The sequence below is a fragment of the Clinocottus analis genome, unplaced genomic scaffold (genome assembly GCF_023055335.1).
Source record: "Clinocottus analis isolate CAN_PGR_092001 unplaced genomic scaffold, fCliAna1.0.p SCAF_21, whole genome shotgun sequence".
NCBI lineage: Eukaryota > Metazoa > Chordata > Actinopteri > Perciformes > Cottidae > Clinocottus > Clinocottus analis.
Genome location: NW_027175943.1, coordinates 5,872,717 through 5,891,673, shown reverse-complemented (window position 1 = coordinate 5,891,673; position 18,957 = coordinate 5,872,717). Strand labels below are relative to the sequence as shown.

The following is an 18,957-nucleotide window of genomic DNA, read 5'->3' as shown; positions in this document are numbered from 1 at the left end:
TTACTTCTTTAAATTTAGTGAGAAAATAGAGACGCTGCAGTGTAGCAGAAGTAATGTAGATGACTCATTGAGGTCAGGTTTATGTTGTAGGACTATATTTTCGACATCTCATACTATGACTTTTTGGACATATATACTATGATGCTTGTTTTAAAGAATTTATTATCACTTCCCCCCAATTGTCCCTCACAAATAGGAAAGTAAAAGTATTAAAATAATGTTTAAAATATAAGATTTGAAAGAATTTACATTTTGAAAGCTTTACAGTTTGTAAGATAAATATATATATACAAAAATATATGAATATGTATGTTTTCTTCTCAGATTTTATTAAAAAAAATTGATAGAAAAAAAGGAAAAATTTGAATATTTCCCATTCACTTTCTAGCAGAGTAAGATGATAACATATTATATATTGTGAAATATAATGTGAGTGGCATCAATCTTCTCATTGAGCAAACTCTTGCCAAGACGGGGAATATCTCTTAAATGTCCTTTTTTAAAATGAAATAACTAGAATTACCGTCTAGTCGCTGGATGCACGAGTTAGTTTGCATCAAAAAAAAAATATGAAAAATGATAAATAAAGCTGAGATGAAGATGGTTCAAGTCGTGTTTTTAGGCGCCGTGAAGAAAAGACAACCTCCTGGTGGTTTCCTTTTTTTCTTTTTTTTTCATTGAATTTTATTTAGAGTAGGAAAAAAAGTCCGGTCACTGACATGTTATTGCAGCGTTGCATACGTACTCACTCACACCTTTTCCAAAATGCTGTCGACTAAATTACTCATTAAGGCCAATATTGGGTTTTTTTTCATAGCTTTTTTTTTACAGAAATAGAGGCTGCTGCTGCTGCCGGGCAGCGCTGTCCTGCCGCTGAAGAAAAGACACACACAGTAATCTAAAAATGGAGAGACTCAACCAATAAAAACAGAGATTTCCAGTTTGCTGTCACACGAGCAGGACGAGGATGACATCACAGCGGCGGCGAAGTAGAGCAACGCTGACGGCCAGCGATCTGCCGTGTGATCCTGTTGGGTTGCATAGTCGGTTTAGTTCAATAATCTGGAGCCTTAAGGAGCCGCTTCTGCACCGGCTTTGACTTTCTAATTGGATCCTGAGGTTTTCTTTTCTTTTTTTTTTTTTCCTTTTCTTCTAACGAGCTGTCAATCTGGTCTCCAGCTCTTTTCCGGCCCTCAAATAGTTCCACATTTTGAGAAATAAGCTAAGGAGATCAAATATGTTTTCATCTTATTTTATAAAAACGTACACAAATACACATGTAAGAACAACAAACGGTTGTTTGAGGTGTTCACTGGCGCTGGAACTACTTCCTGACAAACAACATTTCATCCAATTGCAAAATATTTCTGCTGAAATAATTGCACTTTTAATATTTCTGCTAGTATTCACATTGAATGAGAGGTTTCAGAGGCGTCTGCTTCTCTTCCCTCTCGGCTTCCAGTCTTTATGCTACACTATCGTACACACTTGAGAGGGACAACAATCTTCTCCTAATTTTCGGTCAGAAAGCATGTCAGTGTATTTTCCAAAATATTAAACTCTTCCCCGAAGGCTGCGGGCACAAGAAAGCTTTGATTTCACCGATTTGAATCTGGGCCAATTCTACGATTTAGCAACAGGACACAACTGGAGAAGAAGAGCAATGAAGGGTTTTGCTACGTGATCTCACTAAATGCACGTAACGCGCCTGTATGAGACAAACCAAAGTGCTGCTGTTGATTTGTTAGTTTGGTGGGAGCGGGTGACGGGTCGTAAGCAGCATTGTGTGCATGTCGAAGTGTTCATGACGAGCTCGGAGGGTGAAAACCTCTAAATGAGTTCTGAGAAGAGACAAAACGGACAAAGGTGATGTAAAAGTTTGGTTCAGCTTCATTCAAATATACATCTTGACTTCCATGCACACACGCATACGTACATACAATCTTCCAAATATGCCAGAAACCAACAACAACAAAATCTCACACAAGTTTTTTAAAAAAATAGCGAAAAGTTCTTTGTACACTTACACGTAACAACATGTTCCCAAACCCCGACGCACAACATTCAGTCACGCGCACACAAGGTTGTAAGCATCAAGCTACAGAGTGCTTTTATAAAAACACATGATCACAGTAGTTTAAATAAAATGGCTCCTTTTTTTTTTCAAATAAATAAACAGTAACAAAATGACCTTCAGTACAAACACCTTTTGATTCGTCGTGATTCAAAAAGAAAACGCTCCAGTGAGTCGACTACAGCAGCTGTTTCTGTTTCCAGCTCGGACATAAATAAAAAGAGGAGTCTACAAACACTTGTGGGTGAAAACCGTTCAAGGACCCACCAACCCACACACACACACACTCACACACACACACACACACAGCTCATTGCCTCACCCACTGCACCACATAAGTGACTGAAAAGATGAGCCAGCGAGGGACCTCTTTGTAAAAACTACAGCAAAAGAACCTTAAAAGACGCCGTTGACTACGAACTCTTCTCTCGCAGTAAAACAACAACAAAAAAATCCAAGATTTAGCGACCGCCACCTCGCTGAAACCTCCTGGATATTTTCCTCCCCGACGCCTCGTCTCTGATTCAGCACTCTGAAGCGTTTAAAGACGTTTAGTGGACTGCAGTGAGGTGAGTTTGAGGTTGGATTTTGAGGAGGAGTGCGTCAGGTCGAGGGTGAAAAAAGAGGTCTTTGAAACATTTCAGCGAGATCGCCAGGAGCTGTGAGACGGAGAGAGAAGGACATGAACTATGACGAGAGCTCTCCGTGTTCTTTTTTTTCTTCTCTCGGGGGAGCGATGAGGAAAAGACCGATCAGAAAAAGAAGAAGGAATCGTTCTCCCAGGGTTCATCATGGCTGGTTGTGGGAGGATGGTACATGAGTTTTTACAGAGAGAGAGAGAGAGAGAGAGAGAGAGAGACAAAGGGAGGCTGAGGAGAAGGCGAGCAGCAATTTGATGAGAGATTTGTTTCGTCTCTCGTCGTCTACTTTACACGAGTGTTTTGTTTTCCCCTCCGGGCGAGCGGCTTCAGAACTTCTTGGGACCCCAGGCGGACGCTTGCTTCGGCGCCACGCCCGTCCCAAACGTGGGGAAATCCTCCGCGCTGCTCATGTCAGGAGCCTGAAACACACAGAGGACTGTGAGCTGAGAATAAACAGATGAGAACAAACACGCGCTTCATATTCCTCGTACCACTGTTCCTTAACTTCTACATTCATAAATGAATTTAAAAAGGTGAACAGCAAGTCAGACCTTGTTCCCCGCATCGTTCCAGGGCGCGTCCCGCACAACAAAGCCCTTCGCCGGACCCCCGCTGCTGTCATCAACTCCGGCTCCGCCTCCCCCTCCGTAGCGAGAGGGAGGCTTCATGTAAGCTGCCAATGTCTCCGTCTCGGTCACGCTGAGCATCTGGGGGAGGCGGAGAGGGAAAAAAAACACCCGATTAACGTATTTGACACTTTGCAGCTGAAGTGCCGGCAGAGAAACACTGAATTCATGCATTATTGTGCGACGACGGCAGTTTGCGAGAACTCACATATTCCTCCTCCAAGTTGAGCAGGTGGTCGATGGCGTTGTCCACGGTGTCGGGGAGGCCCGTCACCGACACTTTGTCGGGCTCGTCGGAGCCCGGCTGAGGGAACCGGATATCCACCTGAGCGCAACAGGAGAAGCGGTTAAAACAGAGAAAACAGCAGCAACGGAACGTATCGCCTCCGTATTCAGAGTAACAATTATACTGTGAGGCCGTGTGCAAACGTCCCAAACCGAACATCTCACCTTGAACTCCTCCATCAGCTTGCGGATGGCTTTGCCGCGGGCTCCGATGATGCGAGCGTGGGTCCTCGGGTCCAGATGAACCTCGCGGCTCACCATCTCCTGCCACTCGGCCACCAGCTGCTGGATGGCTTGGCTCGCCTCCTCCACGTTGCGCTCGTACCCCGAGATCACGATCAGATCCTGGAGGAAGGAGGAAGTGTGTATTAACGGCTCGAGATAAAGGCTCGAAGGCCACCGTAGTTCACACACACACACACACACACACACACACACACACACACCTGCTGCTCGTCTCCTTTGTCCGGGAACTGGATGCTGACGTCGTGGTCTTTCCTAATCTGAGAGATGACCGCCCCTTTGCGGCCGATGATCTTGGGGTGAAACTTTGGATCTACGGACACGGTCACCTTGAAGCTGCGCAGGGCCTGAAGGGAGACAAAGACCTCAAACACTCACATACAATATGATGATGAAATAATGTTGGAGACTTGCTAAGGAAATGCTGTGTGTGTGTGTGTGTGTGTGTGTGTGTGTGTGTGTGTGTGTGTGTGTGTGTGTACCCTGTCAGCCTGCTCAGCCTGCAGCTCTTTGACCCTGTCGAGCAGACCCTGCTTGGCTCGCTCCATGTTGGCGACCAGGCCCGTCACCTTGATCACGTCCAGCTGCTTCTCTGGCTGAGGCACCCAGATGTTCACCTGCACACACACACACACACACACACACACGACTTTACACCCCTTAAATACACTCCATGTTTCTCCTCAATACAACGAGTAAAATGACTAAATGTTTCACAGTAACAAAGCGTCTCTGCAGTATGGAAGGACACATGGCCAGTAGATGGCGCCGTTGACTCTCAGCTGACCTCGTATTCCTCCATCATCTTCCTGATCCCGCTGCCCTTCTGGCCGATGATGTAGCGGTGCAGCTCGTAAGACACTTCCACGTCCTCCGTGATGGGAACCAGCGCCTGCCAGGGGAAGCAGAGACAGGAACATTATTGATGGAATGGATTAAAGAGACAGCGTCACGTCTGGGATTGAAGGAGCGGCACCGCTCACCAGCAGGGCGGCTTTCGCCGGTTCACACTTCTCTGCGCGCCCAGAAATGGTGATGATGTCACACTTGCGGGGAACAAACTCCGCCTCTGGACTGACGTCACCGTTTTCCTGTGGCGGAGCATCTTGACCTGTAGTTTCACAACAGATTACTCATTAAAAGTAATCTCTTTTGCTCAAGTAATCATATAACTTTGGGTGCAATGTCAATTTCCACCGGCAGCCACATTATATCACTTTTCAACCCGGCGTCAAAAACTGGCTGATACGACGATGAGAGGTGGTAATTTGTAATTAAAATAGAAAATAATGATAAGATATATTTCTTTATTCAATACAGAGAGCACTATTCTCTTATTTTTCTGCTTTCTTCGTGGTGGCAGCGTATCAACACCATTAGCGTTGTAGCTGCAGGTGCATTTCTCTGCCGTGTTACGCGTCTGACCTGCGATGCTGTCGTCTCTCTCTGGGAACTTTATTTGGACCTCGTGCTCCCTGGTGATGAGCTGGATGCGGCAACCTTTCGGCCCCATGACGGCTCGGTGGTAGCGCTGAGGGATGGCCACCTCCACGCTCACCTGGGACTCCTGAGCGAGAAAGAGAGAGAGAGAGAGAGAGAGAGAGAGAGAGAGAGAGAGAGAGAGAGAGAGAGAGAGAGAGAGAGAAGGACGACGAGAGACGGCTGGTTAACAACGGCAAACAAAGACACCCAGTGTCGTGAGTTTAGGAGGATTACTTCCACTACATAAGTGTATGAATATGGATATATTCAAAAAGAAAAATGTTTATAAAATGTTTTGTATTGAAACAAACTCCCACCAGGTCCTCAATGATCTCCTGGATGCGTTTGGTGGCGGCCTCCACACAGTCCTTGGCTCCCTTCAGAGTGACCCGCTGGCTGTTGGCTCCCGTGCGGGGGAAGCTCACGGCTACGCCGCCGTACTCCTCCGCTAGCTCGCGCAGCACCTGGCCTCTCCGGCACACAAAGTGGCGGTGGTGGCGAGCGTCTACCACCATGCTGTCCTCCACCACGTCGTCCTGGAGAGGGAGAATACATTTAGCACTTCCAACTTAAAAAATAGACATCCAAGACAATTTGAGAAACTTTTTGTGGAGTGTAGTAATGACCAGGTTTTTCACGAGACATTCCAGCTCCTTCTGTGCCTGACGAACGGCTTCCTCCTTCCCGACGATGGTGATCAGTTCCTGCTCGGTGTCATCCGGCGACGGGAAGATGATGCGCGCCCCCGTTTTGTCCCGCACGCGACGAATGTTGGCCCCTCCGCGGCCGATCAGGAACTTATGGTACTCCGGTTTCGCCTGAAGCTCAGCTGTGAAGTTGTTGACTTGCTGAGGACAAAGAACAGGAAAAGGATGTATTGGAGCTCTCTTCCCTTCCTGTCTATGGCTACTCACTTATCTCTCATTTTAAGTGAGCTCCCGCGTTCATTAACTCTTTGTATCCATACTTCAAACTTTTCTTCCCCCACCCACCTTCTCCTCAGCCAGCTGCAGCAGCTGCTTCTTGGCCTTCTCCACCTCACCGACAGGCCCCCTGATGGTGACCTTGTCTGAGCCGGAGCCCTCGGAGGGGAAATGGATGTGGACGCCGCCGCAGTCCTCCATGACGGAGCGCACCAGGCAGCCCTTGGAGCCGATCAGAGAGTTGTGCAGCCTGGCGGGGATGGCGACCTCGGCCTCCTTAATGTTGGCCTGAAGAGATGACGAGAGAAATGTGAGCCAGGGACATTTGCAGCGTTTTGTCTTCCTTGAGGTTTATCTGGAGCATCCACTCGAGAAACTTTTCTAGGCAAGGTGGGAACCTGAGGATTTTCCACCATGGTTTCTGTTATACTCTCGGCTGCTGCTCCGTCACTGACGTAAAACATAAAACGCATCACCAGCGTGGGAAAAACACCAGACAGCACGACTGCAGAGTTTACTTGAAACAATATTCAGCAATGTGTGAACTTGTTTGGCAAGAGCTTTAAATTTGGGTGTAAAAATGATAATTTAGGTTGTAATTTTTGGTTATATTTGAATCAAAATGAAACTATAATTATTTACATTAAAGCTGGCTAGCTGACACCTTTAAAAAGCATGAAAACAAAACAGATTTTAGGATATTACTGCTAAATGCCTCAATATTGTGAATCACATCCATTTAAGGAAGGTAAACACAAAAATCTATTTCTGACCAGAAACCCCGGAAGCTGCAGCAGACGATAAAAACAGTCCTGCATCTCTCACCAGTTCCCTCTGGATGGCGAGGATTCGCTCTCTGGCTGCTTCACAGTTGCTCTTCTTGCCCGTGATGACGATCATCTCGGAGTTGCTGTTCTCTGTCGGCAGGTCGATCTTGGTGTTGGTCTCTTCACGGATCTGGTGGCGTCAAACAACATCTGTTATTTTCGTCCTTTAACATGACGTTACATTTATTCTGGAAACACTTTAAATGGAGATTTCAGCAGTAATGTAATAATAAAGCAGTACTTTCAGAACATTGTTTGAAATAATTGCAACAATGCAAAGTCCACTTCAAAGTCTCACCTTTTTGATGTTGGCGCCGCCCTTCCCGATGATGTTTTTGTGAAACTGCTTGAAGATGGGAACAGAAAGCGAGAAGCTGTTCTCAATCTGGAAGAGAAAGAAAGCTGCTGTGAAGTCACGTATGGAGGGACGGAGACGGGCGAAGAGACAAAGACGGAGCGAGCCGGGTCGTACCAGGTCGGCAATGATTTTCTGGAGGAACTTTCCACATTTCTCCACCTCGTTCTTCGGCCCCCTCAGCTGGACGATGTCGCTCTTCTGCGACGGGTCGGGGAAATTGATAATGACCTAGAAGCAGATGAGATGATACTTGTCAAAATGAATGAGCACTGGGTTAGAAACTACATTGTTGGCAATAAACGGTGAGATTAAAGGGCAGGAAGGGTCAGAGGAAATGTTCACCTCGGGGAACTTGTCTCGAACTTCTTTAATCTTTTCTCCCTTCTGACCTATGATTGTTCGATGGAGCTTCTGCTCCACGATCAGGTCTTTGGTGCGCTCGTTTTCCTGGAAATTGGGAAAAAAAAGTGTGAGCTGGCCACTTTGTAATCTGTGTAAAGAGCTTTGACCCCATTCTCACCATCCTCTGGACCATCTCAATGAGCTCTCTGCGCGCCAGCTGGACCCCTTTAGGGTCGCCTTCGATCCGGACCAGGCCACTTCGTTCAGAGTCCTGGGGGATTCGTACCGACACTTTGTACTGCTCCTTGATCCGATTGACTGTCGTGAGGGGATGGATGGTGTGACAGAGGGGGTTGACATTTCAAAGATGTGTAAGAAGTTTTTCACCCAAATCTGCATTAAAAAAAACTCACAAATAAAAGCGTTGTCTGCCATAGAGCACATTGGCTGTTTAAAAAAAAGAAAACTGTATAATTTGGTAATTGTTCCGTCATCCTAGTTTATTTCTTTGCTTTACAAGTTTTTACAGCTACTTTTCAAGCCCTTAAGTCTTCCTTGTAGACTCACTATGAATTTAAAATGTCTTTTAAGTGCGTTCCAGATTGTGTGTCAAGACCCACGTAGCAGGCTGTAACATAATATGATCATTACAACAAACATGCAACACAAGTATAACTAAACCTATATTGTTTTGCATGATTGAAACCACAACTTCATGCAGCGTCTCTTAACTGACTCTCCCGATCTGTCATTGGACAAGCAAACAAGTCATCTAGATGTGATGCTTCTGACTAAAAGAGTTAAACCTCAAAAGGTGGTTACATTGACTGAGTCAGAGGGAAATAAAACGTCTGGTATTTGACGGGTTGCTTTCCTGCTGAGGTCAGGGGAACAGAAGTGTACTCACTGTTGGCTCCGTTCTTCCCGATGAGGTGTCTGTGGAAACGCTGATCTATGATGACTTCAGTGTAGTCCATCCTCACCAGCTGGACACAGAGAGCCATTTATCACTCAATGTGCTCCCTGAGCTGCAGTACTGAACCCATTTGGTCACTTTAAGTCTTTCAAAGTATCTTTATTCTGAGAGGGAATAGAAGTGAACTTCTGACAGCAGTGATGTAATTGTGGGTAAGAATGTGAACCACCTTGAAATTAATGAAATAAGAAATAATATCAGGAGTATTTGCCTGTGTTTTGAGCCTTTTTACTCAAAACAATACTAAGTTAAAAGATATTTAGTTCACAATGATGTAAACCCCAGAAATAAAGTAAATCCTCACATTTGAACAGGAGCCAGTCACTTAAAACAAATATGAATTCACTGATCATTTCAGCTCTAAAGGTAAATACAGATGCATATCAAGCTTTTTGTAACAGACACATTTATGAATGGAAAATCTGGTATTGTGAGTGAGTGAGTGAGTGAGTGAGTGTGTGAGTGTCTGTGTTTAAGTGTGTATACTCACCAGGTCCTTGATGATCTCTTGTATCTGGGCCTGAGCCTGTTCCACCTCCGCTGTTGGACCCTCCAGACTAATGCGCTCCTCACCATCAGTAAACTCTATGTGAACCTATGCACACACACACACACACACACAAATAAAGATGAAATGGCTTACTCACAATGTGTCACAGTAAATAAAACACATCTCAGAATATGTTACATGTGTCCTCCGCCATGCTGCTGTCGCTTCTACATCTTCCCTCTTCTTCACCTCCGTCATGGTTTGCACTATGTGACGACCTTCCTACTCCCATACACTATGTGTCCTTGTTGCTGATGGGGGATCATCAGCTGAATGAGCCACACCTGAACTCATCCGACTCCTTCATTCGGCAGCCTCGCTCTCCGGGGTAGAAGATCCTTTCTGCTGACGGCATGACACTGTTCCTTTGCTTTGTATTCTGCTTCTTCCTATACACACTGCCACACATACACACATCCAATACATGCACTTCACGACTGACATCTACACACTGCATTGTTTCGTTCATGTTTGTGGCAAATACATCGCTGTTATTAGCAGCCAGCTCGCTTGTCTTCTTGTTTTGTTGCGGTCTCTGGGCAATACTGCAAGAACTAATAATCCGTCATGTTGTAGGAGCAGACCCGGGTGTTTTGTCCTTAGTTTCTAACTCCCATCATCTCTCTCCCTCCTCCTTACCCGTGGGAGCTGCTGTGTGATCCGCCCAATGTTCTGTCCTTTCTTGCCGATGATGAAGCGATGCAGCCAAGCCGGAGCGGTGACCTCCACCACCATCACACTCTTCGCCTGCGCACGGACAAAAAAGGTTCCAAGTTCACGTACAATTTACATTCACAAGTTCACTGAAATCTCCAAATAGCTGGCTGCGAACTAAAGCTGCACCAGCGCATGTTATATGGACAATGGATCAAATGCCTGTAATGTCATGTAATGTGAGAGGAGTGGCTAGTGCGACAAAAAAGATAATCATCGCGCACTCTCAACCACCTCTCTGCTTACCTTTGCGTACACCTGTGTGAGCGCCGGTCCCAGCTTGTCAGGCTCCCCTCTGAGGATGATGGTCTCTGAGCCAGAGTCCAGAGGAGGCATCTCCACAGACACCCCCGTGGTCTCCAGGATCTCCTGCAGGGTGTTGCCCTTCGGACCTATAATGTACTTGTGCTGAGACTTCTTCACCTCCACGGAGATGGTGGTGGTCTTCCTCTTCTGCAGGGTGGGATGGGCAGAAGATCAGAATTGATGTGTGAGTCGCACGGACAAGAAAGACGGCCGTGAGAGGAAGCGCAGCAGGGAGGAAGCGGGTGAATTGAGGAGCACGCTGAGGAATGGATGGGACCACGACAGGAGGTAGAAAGAGGAAGGACAGAAAAGAGGAAGGACAGAAAAGAGGAAGAACAGAGCAGATGAAAGGAGTAAGACGCGACAGTGAGACAAAAGGAAATAAGCTGGCAAGAAGTGAGCAGCGAGGGAGAGTGATTGAATGCAGGAGAATATATTAGTTTTTGCCTCTCATGCATATGCACTAAACGACGTTGGCATTCTCATCCTGTTGTTCTCTGGTGAAATCCAATTTTCTCTCCACATTATCTCCGGCCAGCCTATCGCCGGCATTCATCTAACACACACACTTCCTCTCCACGTTCCATCAATCTATTGTGTGTGAAAACAACAACACCACTGTTGTAAACAATGATAAAACCTCCGTATTGCAAACACACAGTCTGTGTAACGTCACCAAACATCGCTATCGCAGATGAGGTTTAAGATGCAGGCAGCAGAGTGAAAAAGTGAGACTGTGGTGAAAAAACAAGACCACAGGGTGAATATCAGCAGTTCTTTGCCGAGCCACAAAGCCTCATTCAGGTCAAGTGTAGCACAGACTGAAAGTTTACATGAAATACTGAAAAACCACAAATTGTCGCAATGATCCGAGAACAAGAGCCGGTAGGAATGTCAACAAACAAGCGAGTAACTTTCCCTAATCTGATTTCCATGTTTTGTTTTGCTTTAGTGCTTCTTGCGATGCGTACGTTGATATGTTTCCGGATCCTCAATTTAGAAAGTTTTCACATTTTGAAAAGAAAAAGTAATTCAACAGCAGTGAAAGATTGAAAATCTCTAAAACAAATAAATAGTTGTTTTTTTTTAAAAATAGAAGCAAAAGGGAATTTGACAAAATCTGTAAAATAGCAAACAATAAATAGACAATAGAAACAATGGAAATTAGAATTTTAACAGTTTATGGTAATAAAATAAGTTGTACTAAAGTTTAAGAGCACTGAGTGCAAATGATCAATCAACTAATAACTATATTTTTTATCTAGATGCTAGAAAATACTTGCTTTTAACAGTTTTTTGCCCTTTATAAACAGTTGAGAGTAGAAATAGAGGGGAGCGATAGCGGTATGGTATGACACAAAAGGTCCCCAGCTGGAACGTGAACGCTGCTGTTACATGATGTGTGTCTTTATTGTTAGTCCACCCACACAGTCAAATACATTGGAGTTACAGTAAAGACAAAAGCCTTTACAAATCAATTCTTCATCTATCAGGTGAGTTAGTTTGAGCTCCATGGTCACAAGAAACCGTTTGTTTTTGATCAAACACACCTTGTCGTCATAGATGGCTCGGATGCGGCTCAGCGCCAGGGCGACCGCCTCCTTCTCCCCGGTGATGACAATCTCGTCCTTGGGCAGGCTGGGTGGGGGGATGCTGATGCGGGCGCCCGTCTCCTGGCTCAGCTCCTGCACCAGCCGGTTGTGGGCGCCCGCGATGAACGGGTGAAAGGCCTTTTCCAGTGACAGACGCTCCACTGCGCGCTTGTCCTGTTGAGCAGGTGAGCGTCAGGGGGTTAGCCCTTTAACCTTTTACTCCTTCCGGTTTTAGGCCTTCATCTTTAAAGAGGACTTGAAAACCCCACAGCTCACCTGTTCAGCAGAGATCAGGAGTATTTCATGGCGAGCCTTCTCGATGCCTTCCTTGGTGCCAGTGATGCGGATGTTGGCGCTGGGGTCGTCAGGACGTGGGATAGCGATCTTGGTGGCGGTCTTCAGCTCCAGCTCCTGCAGCTTTTCACCGTTCTTACCGATGACAAAACGATGGTGCTCCTTGGGGATGGCGACCGTAGCTGAGGCCTGGGAGGAGAGGGCGGAAGTTTTATTCAGACTTGCATTGGAAAAAGGCTGAACTTCTTTCATTAGCATTATGTCCATCTTTCTAACAAAGTTAGGGGTCACACATATCCATAAAAATATAGAATTATTGAAGTAGCAGCTGCGATTTTGACATTTCCATGATAGTAGAATATACATTCTCTATTTTTCAGTAACAATGGACTACTTAAGTTTTCAGTCGGTAAACAAAAACAAAAGCATTTAACCTTGCGAAGAGGACGGCTTGTTTTTCTGCATTACTGTATCAATAACTGCAGCTCAGCCGTACGGGTGGACCTCAGTGCACCAATTGAAGTGGAAATCAGCATGTTTACTGCTGAAGCCCAGAAAGGCCACCCTCGGGAGCTGACGGTCATTATTCAGCTCAACTTTTTGTCCTGCACCGGCCTGCCCGCACAGATAGGATTCTTCAAGCTACGGTAAGAACTAACCATGCTATATCATTTTGTGAGGATGTAAAAAAGGCCAACACCAATAAAAGTGACAGATGTCCCATTTTTAATGTTGCATTAAAACCTTGGGTCCCATTCAGAAGTTTGAGTGATGCGAGTCGTTTTTTCTTCTTCAAAGAAACATCTGTTACTCTGTGGCATTTTTCCACGGGTATTCACCATTTAGACACAAAACCTTTTATACTTCAGTCACTCAAACACAGACTTGGTGAGGTACCAAAATACAGAAAAATATAATCCCTAAAAACACATTAATCATCACTAGCACACAATGTGCTTGGACCAATATATCGTCACTCAATGTATCAATAATAAAAAGCGGCACTACAGGCATTTTTAAAATGGCAAAATGAAAGAACTAATTTCAATTGCTCGATGCTTTGGACTGCTTATTTTTCATTCAGCCAAAGAAAAGCTTTTTTTTTTTCAATAGAGCCAGTATCCCGCAACCCAACAGTTTAAACATAAAACTAAATAAAGCACAAAACACTGAGGGGAATTTACCTGCGTTTGCAGGCGAGCGACGATTTCCTTGCGAGCCTTCATGACAGAGTCCAGTTTGCCGGTGACCATGATGGACAAGCCCTGGTCTTTGGCCAGAGACAGCTCAATGTGAGCGCCCGTCCGCTGCATGATGTCCAAGCACACTTTGGCCTCCTCGCCTTCCCCGAACTGGCTGTTGTCCTTGTAGCGACGCTCCTCCAGGGGCACGTGAAACACCTACACACAGAGCAGGGTAAAGGAGAGGAAGGAGGAGGTTCAAATTTCAGGCAACGTGTCTCATTTGCTTATTTTCCCATAACTGGTGCATCTTATCGACCCGCTTTGTGGCCAAATTTAGTCACTATCAGAAAGATATCTAAAGAGCAGAGGAATGAGCATCGATGCATAATATTGATGCGTTGCATTCTTTTGCATGAGTGACTTCAAAATGGTTGGTACATTAGAAACTGAGTGTTTCTAACGCTATATAATGTTGCCTGTTTGTTTGTGTTTGTAGTCAGTGGCTGCCTGACCTGGGTGATGACGGAGGCTTTGATGGGCCTGATCTTGCCCCCCCACGCCGAAACTGGCTCCCCGGTCTTTTCCCCTGGTGCCCCCTTCTCCGGCAGCGGAGGGAAGGCCTCCAGGTAGGTCGGGATGTAGGCCTCATCCTCCGGGACACAGCCTGGCCCAGAGAGACAAAGATGAATAAGGCGGGGATGAAGGTGAGGATGGAGAAAGAAAACAGAATGCATGTATGGATGGATAGAGCGATAGTATGGGGGTTGTTAATCTATATACAGAGAGATGGAAAAAAAGAAAAGTGAGAATGCACAGCAAAGTAGGGGAATTCTAAATGTGTTTAGCCGCTGTGTGAAACCTTCTAACAAAAGTAAAAACAGGTAGAAGGATGACGGGCGGCTCTTACCTGTCATCTCCTGGCCCTTGAGGCCACTGCGGTGCTCCGCAAAGCTTTCCGGGGTCAACACTGCCACTGAGCTCATGATTCAAGACGTATTCCGCTTTTCCACTAAAACAGAGAGGCGTGAAGGATGGAGAGAAAAAAAAGAGAGGAAGGAATCAAACCTTAGAATTTCTGAGGAGGAAATTTGTTGAATCGCTTGATGGTGAAGTTTTATTATAAAGTAATAACTGGACGATCCGACTGCAGAACGCCATCAGAAACACAAAAACCTGTTTCAAACTCTTATATTGTTATTCCTTCCTACTTTGATTGCCCTGTTGCATATTCTCTAGGATTGCTTTCCAAAAGTCCCAGAAGATTTACTTCACTGCACCAGTGCTGCATTTTACACCCGAGATGCTCCAATTAACACTTTACATGCCACAGACAAACACACCGTGCCACAAAGCCTCGGGGACAGGGTTATCCCAAGTCAGCTGTCTTCGTCTAAAAACAACGGCTGCATCCCTTGTGAATCACATTCACAAGCTCTTGTAGGTCTTCACAGAGACAGTGATTTAGGGAGGATATTACATTTAATTGCTGGTGCAGCGATAAAATGAAAATCATTAAAACGCTAAAAAAACACATGTTTACGAGAACCTCATAAAAATTGTTCTCTAATTAAGTTAAGAGGGGAAATCAGCTTGTCTGTTACATCTCTTTGAGACAAAGTCATGATCCAAAATAACGGAACATATTATGGATAATCACTCATGTTATATTTTTGCTTTAAATGTATGTTTTTCCTCACTCACAGACAAGTATGCACATCCACCCCCTCGCTGTGGGATGTTACTGTGTGTAATCGGATCATAATTGTCATGTGGAATCTGTCCCTGCTGGTAAAGACACTTCTAAGCCCTTCTAAAAGCAAAAGAAATAGGGAAATATAAAAAAAACAGCAGCACGAAGGTAAAAGATGTGTAAAAGCTGATCAAACGCTAGTAGCGTGTCTATTGTATGATAGTGTAGTACAAAGGGAGCCCAGGCTTACCTGCAAAAGGTCAATTGCCAGAGAGTCCGTCCAGTTAGCGGCTACCGTAGGCGCTTCAGTCTGAGTGTGTGTTTTAGCTCCTGGGTGCACAGGAAGGGGAGAGAAAAAGACTGAAAGCGAACACTGTAAATCAAAAAAGGTATACGGCGCGGAGGATGGGTTGTTACTGTGAACACCCACACTGCACTGCAGCTCACACGTCTGGATCTGTTTCACTCTCCTACTTTCTCTTCCCCTCCCATCTCTCTGCTCACCTCCCCACCTTTACAGTTGTAACACACACAAAAAAAATCAATGGCCCAGGAAATTCGAGAGTAAGAAAAAACAAAATGTGACTCTGTACTGCACTTGGGAAACAAACAAAACACTTTTTTTTTTTGTACATTGGCTTCACAGTTTAAAGTGTTGGATAAATGTGTATATAAAATGTTGCACGACAAATGTGGAAAATGTCAATTTGATGAAACACATGAATTAGCTTGCTAAGTATAGTAAAAAGCTACTTACACATGAATGCAGCAATAGTAATTACTGCAACTATAACAACATGTAACTGACTGAGATGTCTCACACAATGAATCATTTGAATTATTAATCTTCATGTATATTTTGCTACTACGTTCATTCTAAAAGGTTTTTAAACCAATTGTGAAGGCAGCACTTATTTTATTTTATTTTTTATTTTTGACATGTTCTTAAAGTAACGTTTCCACTGTTTGTTGCCGGGTTAATTATAAAGAAACTGCAAGAAAGTGACACCTTCTTAACGTGAGACCAAGAATTGAAAAAAATAGGAACAAAGAGCAACTCGCTGCAACACAGTTCAACGTTAACTCAGCGGCGGCTGCGACCGACACAAATACCGCTGTCACCGAAACTCCGGAGACAAATAAGAAGTGCTTCTTATTTGCTCTGACGGTTGGGATTAATCCAACGGGTCCTGCGCGCGAGCTAACGGCTCCGCCGAACGCGACTGTCGCTCGCCCACACCGCCGCGGTTCATCTCTCGCTCGAGGATGCGCCGCGCGTCTCGGTTCCCGTTAGCTCGACGGCGACGTTAACCTTCCGCGAACGCGAAGGGGGAACACGCGCGGAGGGGTTTCAGACGCCAAGAGAGTCGAGTTCGCGAAGCTAGCGCTCGTCTTCCTCTCAGATGATTAAGCGCGAGGACTTTCTGATAATCGGCTAAAAAACAAGCCAGGCGGACAGATAACCAAGCTCTCCGGGCTCCGGGGGCGCTAACCTTGCTAACCCCAGCCGCTTCTCGCTGGAGGTGAACCGGCTTCCTCGCTGGTATTAACAGACCCCGAGTCCGTCCCGCGGTGTTCACATTTAGAGACACTGCGAACATTAAATAAATACAGAATTCCTACCTTTCAGAGAGAAATTATAGCAGAGGATGTGTGTTTGACAGGTGATGGTGTAAACACAGATGTGATTGGTCTAGGAGCATTTCCTCTGCCGGCGGAGTGATACCAGCATGCACTGCGTCTCACCGAGTATAAAGGAAAATGCCGCAGTATCTTTGCGCACAGGAGCATCTAACTTAAATAGACCCGCTTGAGTTTAGTTTCCATCTTCCCACTCTGCTGTTATTCCCAGATGTGAAAGAGTGAAATGTGGTCTTCGTAAGGGTAATCGATAAGTGAAAGAATGTTTCAAGTAATCAGACCTCGCAACGTCTGAAGTTTCTTTAAACTAACCGGGTCTACTTCTCATTCATAATGGCCTGTGTGCTCCACACATGGCTCCACAGGAGGCATCCACTATATACTTATATATTTTTTAACATAAGGTTATATGCAGCCTAGATATATGGAAGCCCACTTTCACTAGGATAGGAAAACATAGATAATGAATTATTAATAATAGAAAAAGGTTTCATAGGTAAAACAAAAAAAAGGTAAGTGAAAATGATGAGATAGAAAGTACACATTTAGGTTAATATTGACATTATGAGATTGTAATTAAACATGTTTACTTTCTAAGTCAAATTCATGATATTCTTAATTATGAGACAATGAGTAAAACGTCGCTAAGTAAAAGATAGTAAGTAAAGATTTTATGACAAGCTAGTTTGTCAGAAATATAATGGCAAGTCAACACTAATAAGGAAGTTGGTACAACGTTTAAATTGCTAAATCAGAAATGTTATATAGTAAATAAATACAATATTAAGTTCATTAAAATTAAATAGTCATCCAATTTTTTTAATGTGATGAAAAGTAAAAGTGCCATCACTTACTTTTCATCTATTTTTTTATTTAGTTTTTCCTCGCGGTCGTCAATAATATATTGATTTGCAGAACCATTAAAATATTATGACTCCAGTATCTCTTTTAATGGACACTACTGTCGGTTCCGATCTCAGGCGCTAGGTGGAAGTATGATACAAATATGAAATACAGAGGTTATGGGAGGGCCTTGTCTGTGGTTGTAGCACGTGATCTACCTTAAAGAGTTGCTCGATGTTGTATCACGTGACATTAATATACAAGCTGTGGTCACCACACCGTAACATTATGGAACTGCGTTGGTTGTTAAAAAAGGTAATGATTATTATTGGTATTAAATGAGTGGCAGCACGTTTTTCACTTTTAAACTGAAACCAGCAACTTTACTGTCAGTAAACATTATAAAATACGTTTGCAATACCAACCTTAAAATAAAACAAATATGTAAAGATTTAAAGAGGTTCTGGGACGTTAGTAGAATGGAAGACCAAAGAAAAGTGAAGTATATGATAAATACCCAAGAAGTGACAGAATTGGGACATTTTGCCCTTCAAAATAAGAGTGCCAAAATAAAAAAAGTGGAAGGGCAGTGTTATCTTTAAATTAAAATATGTATATTATGAAATAAAATAGCATGTAGCTGGAAAATTGAAGATCTCGTTTGTATCGTGTTTCACTTGTGATTTCGCACTGTCAATAAATTGGCTGGTGAAAATTCCAGTTAATTGTGAATATGCTAGGTGTGAATAAATGGCGCTAATAATGAATTTCATCTGTAGTGAGCAACAGCGTAGCACTGTAATGTAATCCATTTATTTCCCCCCGTATTATTAATAAATAATTGTTATTTATTAGTTTTAAATTGGTTTAAATGTAGTTGTTGTTTTTTTGTTATCAAAGTAAATAAAAACATGTATTTTATATTCCTTTATCATCACACAATATGTGTTGATGATAATCATTTCGTAGTTCGATTCAGGTCTATTATAACTTTATTGTGCCTGATGGTGAATTTGTCTTGCAGGTAAACCACAGAACACTCTCACAGACTTAAACAGAAAACTATACAACATTTCTAAAACACATTATAAAACGTGTAAAACAAATGTTAAAACCCACCACACAGGCGGGCTTAATTTTAATGTGTACCTTAAGTTTTAAGTTATTGTATTCCTGTGTGGAAGGAGGAAAGTGATATTTTCATTGTACGGAGTGCATTTGATAATACCAATATATTGTATCTTGTTTGTTTGTTTACCATATTTCAATTGTAAATTTAAATAAATTTCAATTTTTTTTTACTAAATTATATTTTTGTATTGTCATGCACATTCCGTCAAGTCAAATTCCCTGTACGTGTCACGTA

General features: G+C 43.9%; 1 protein-coding gene across 1 annotated transcript; it reads right to left on the bottom strand.

Moving 5' to 3' along the window:
* Nucleotides 1-1,872: 1,872 nt before the first annotated feature.
* On the bottom strand, nucleotides 1,873-16,810 carry hdlbpb (high density lipoprotein binding protein b). The gene is made up of 28 exons (XM_068587641.1): nucleotides 16,731-16,810; nucleotides 15,358-15,437; nucleotides 14,325-14,426; nucleotides 13,930-14,081; nucleotides 13,418-13,633; nucleotides 12,216-12,422; nucleotides 11,898-12,113; nucleotides 10,288-10,494; nucleotides 9,967-10,074; nucleotides 9,268-9,372; nucleotides 8,709-8,787; nucleotides 7,980-8,119; nucleotides 7,802-7,906; nucleotides 7,574-7,687; nucleotides 7,400-7,486; nucleotides 7,100-7,231; nucleotides 6,344-6,562; nucleotides 5,978-6,199; nucleotides 5,669-5,887; nucleotides 5,295-5,436; nucleotides 4,853-4,980; nucleotides 4,657-4,761; nucleotides 4,352-4,486; nucleotides 4,073-4,216; nucleotides 3,792-3,971; nucleotides 3,550-3,666; nucleotides 3,267-3,422; nucleotides 1,873-3,134 (listed from the first exon to the last, which is right to left on the bottom strand). Exons 3-28 carry the CDS (start codon nucleotides 14,398-14,400, stop codon nucleotides 3,042-3,044), a joined length of 3,804 nt encoding a protein of 1,267 aa, XP_068443742.1. The 5' UTR covers nucleotides 14,401-14,426; nucleotides 15,358-15,437; nucleotides 16,731-16,810; the 3' UTR covers nucleotides 1,873-3,041.
* Nucleotides 16,811-18,957: the final 2,147 nt, after the last annotated feature.

Bases quoted from the DNA above. Each gene is read 5' to 3' on its own strand.
- hdlbpb (XM_068587641.1), bottom strand. From the start codon at position 14,400: ATGAGCTCAGTGGCAGTGTTGACCCCGGAAAGCTTTGCGGAGCACCGC. The intron at 7,487-7,573 runs GTACGACCCGGC...TTTCTCTTCCAG, and splicing joins AGAAAATCATTGCCGACCTG to ATTGAGAACAGCTTCTCGCT. The intron at 5,888-5,977 runs GTCATTACTACA...CTCCCTCTCCAG, and splicing joins AATGTCTCGTGAAAAACCTG to GACGACGTGGTGGAGGACAG.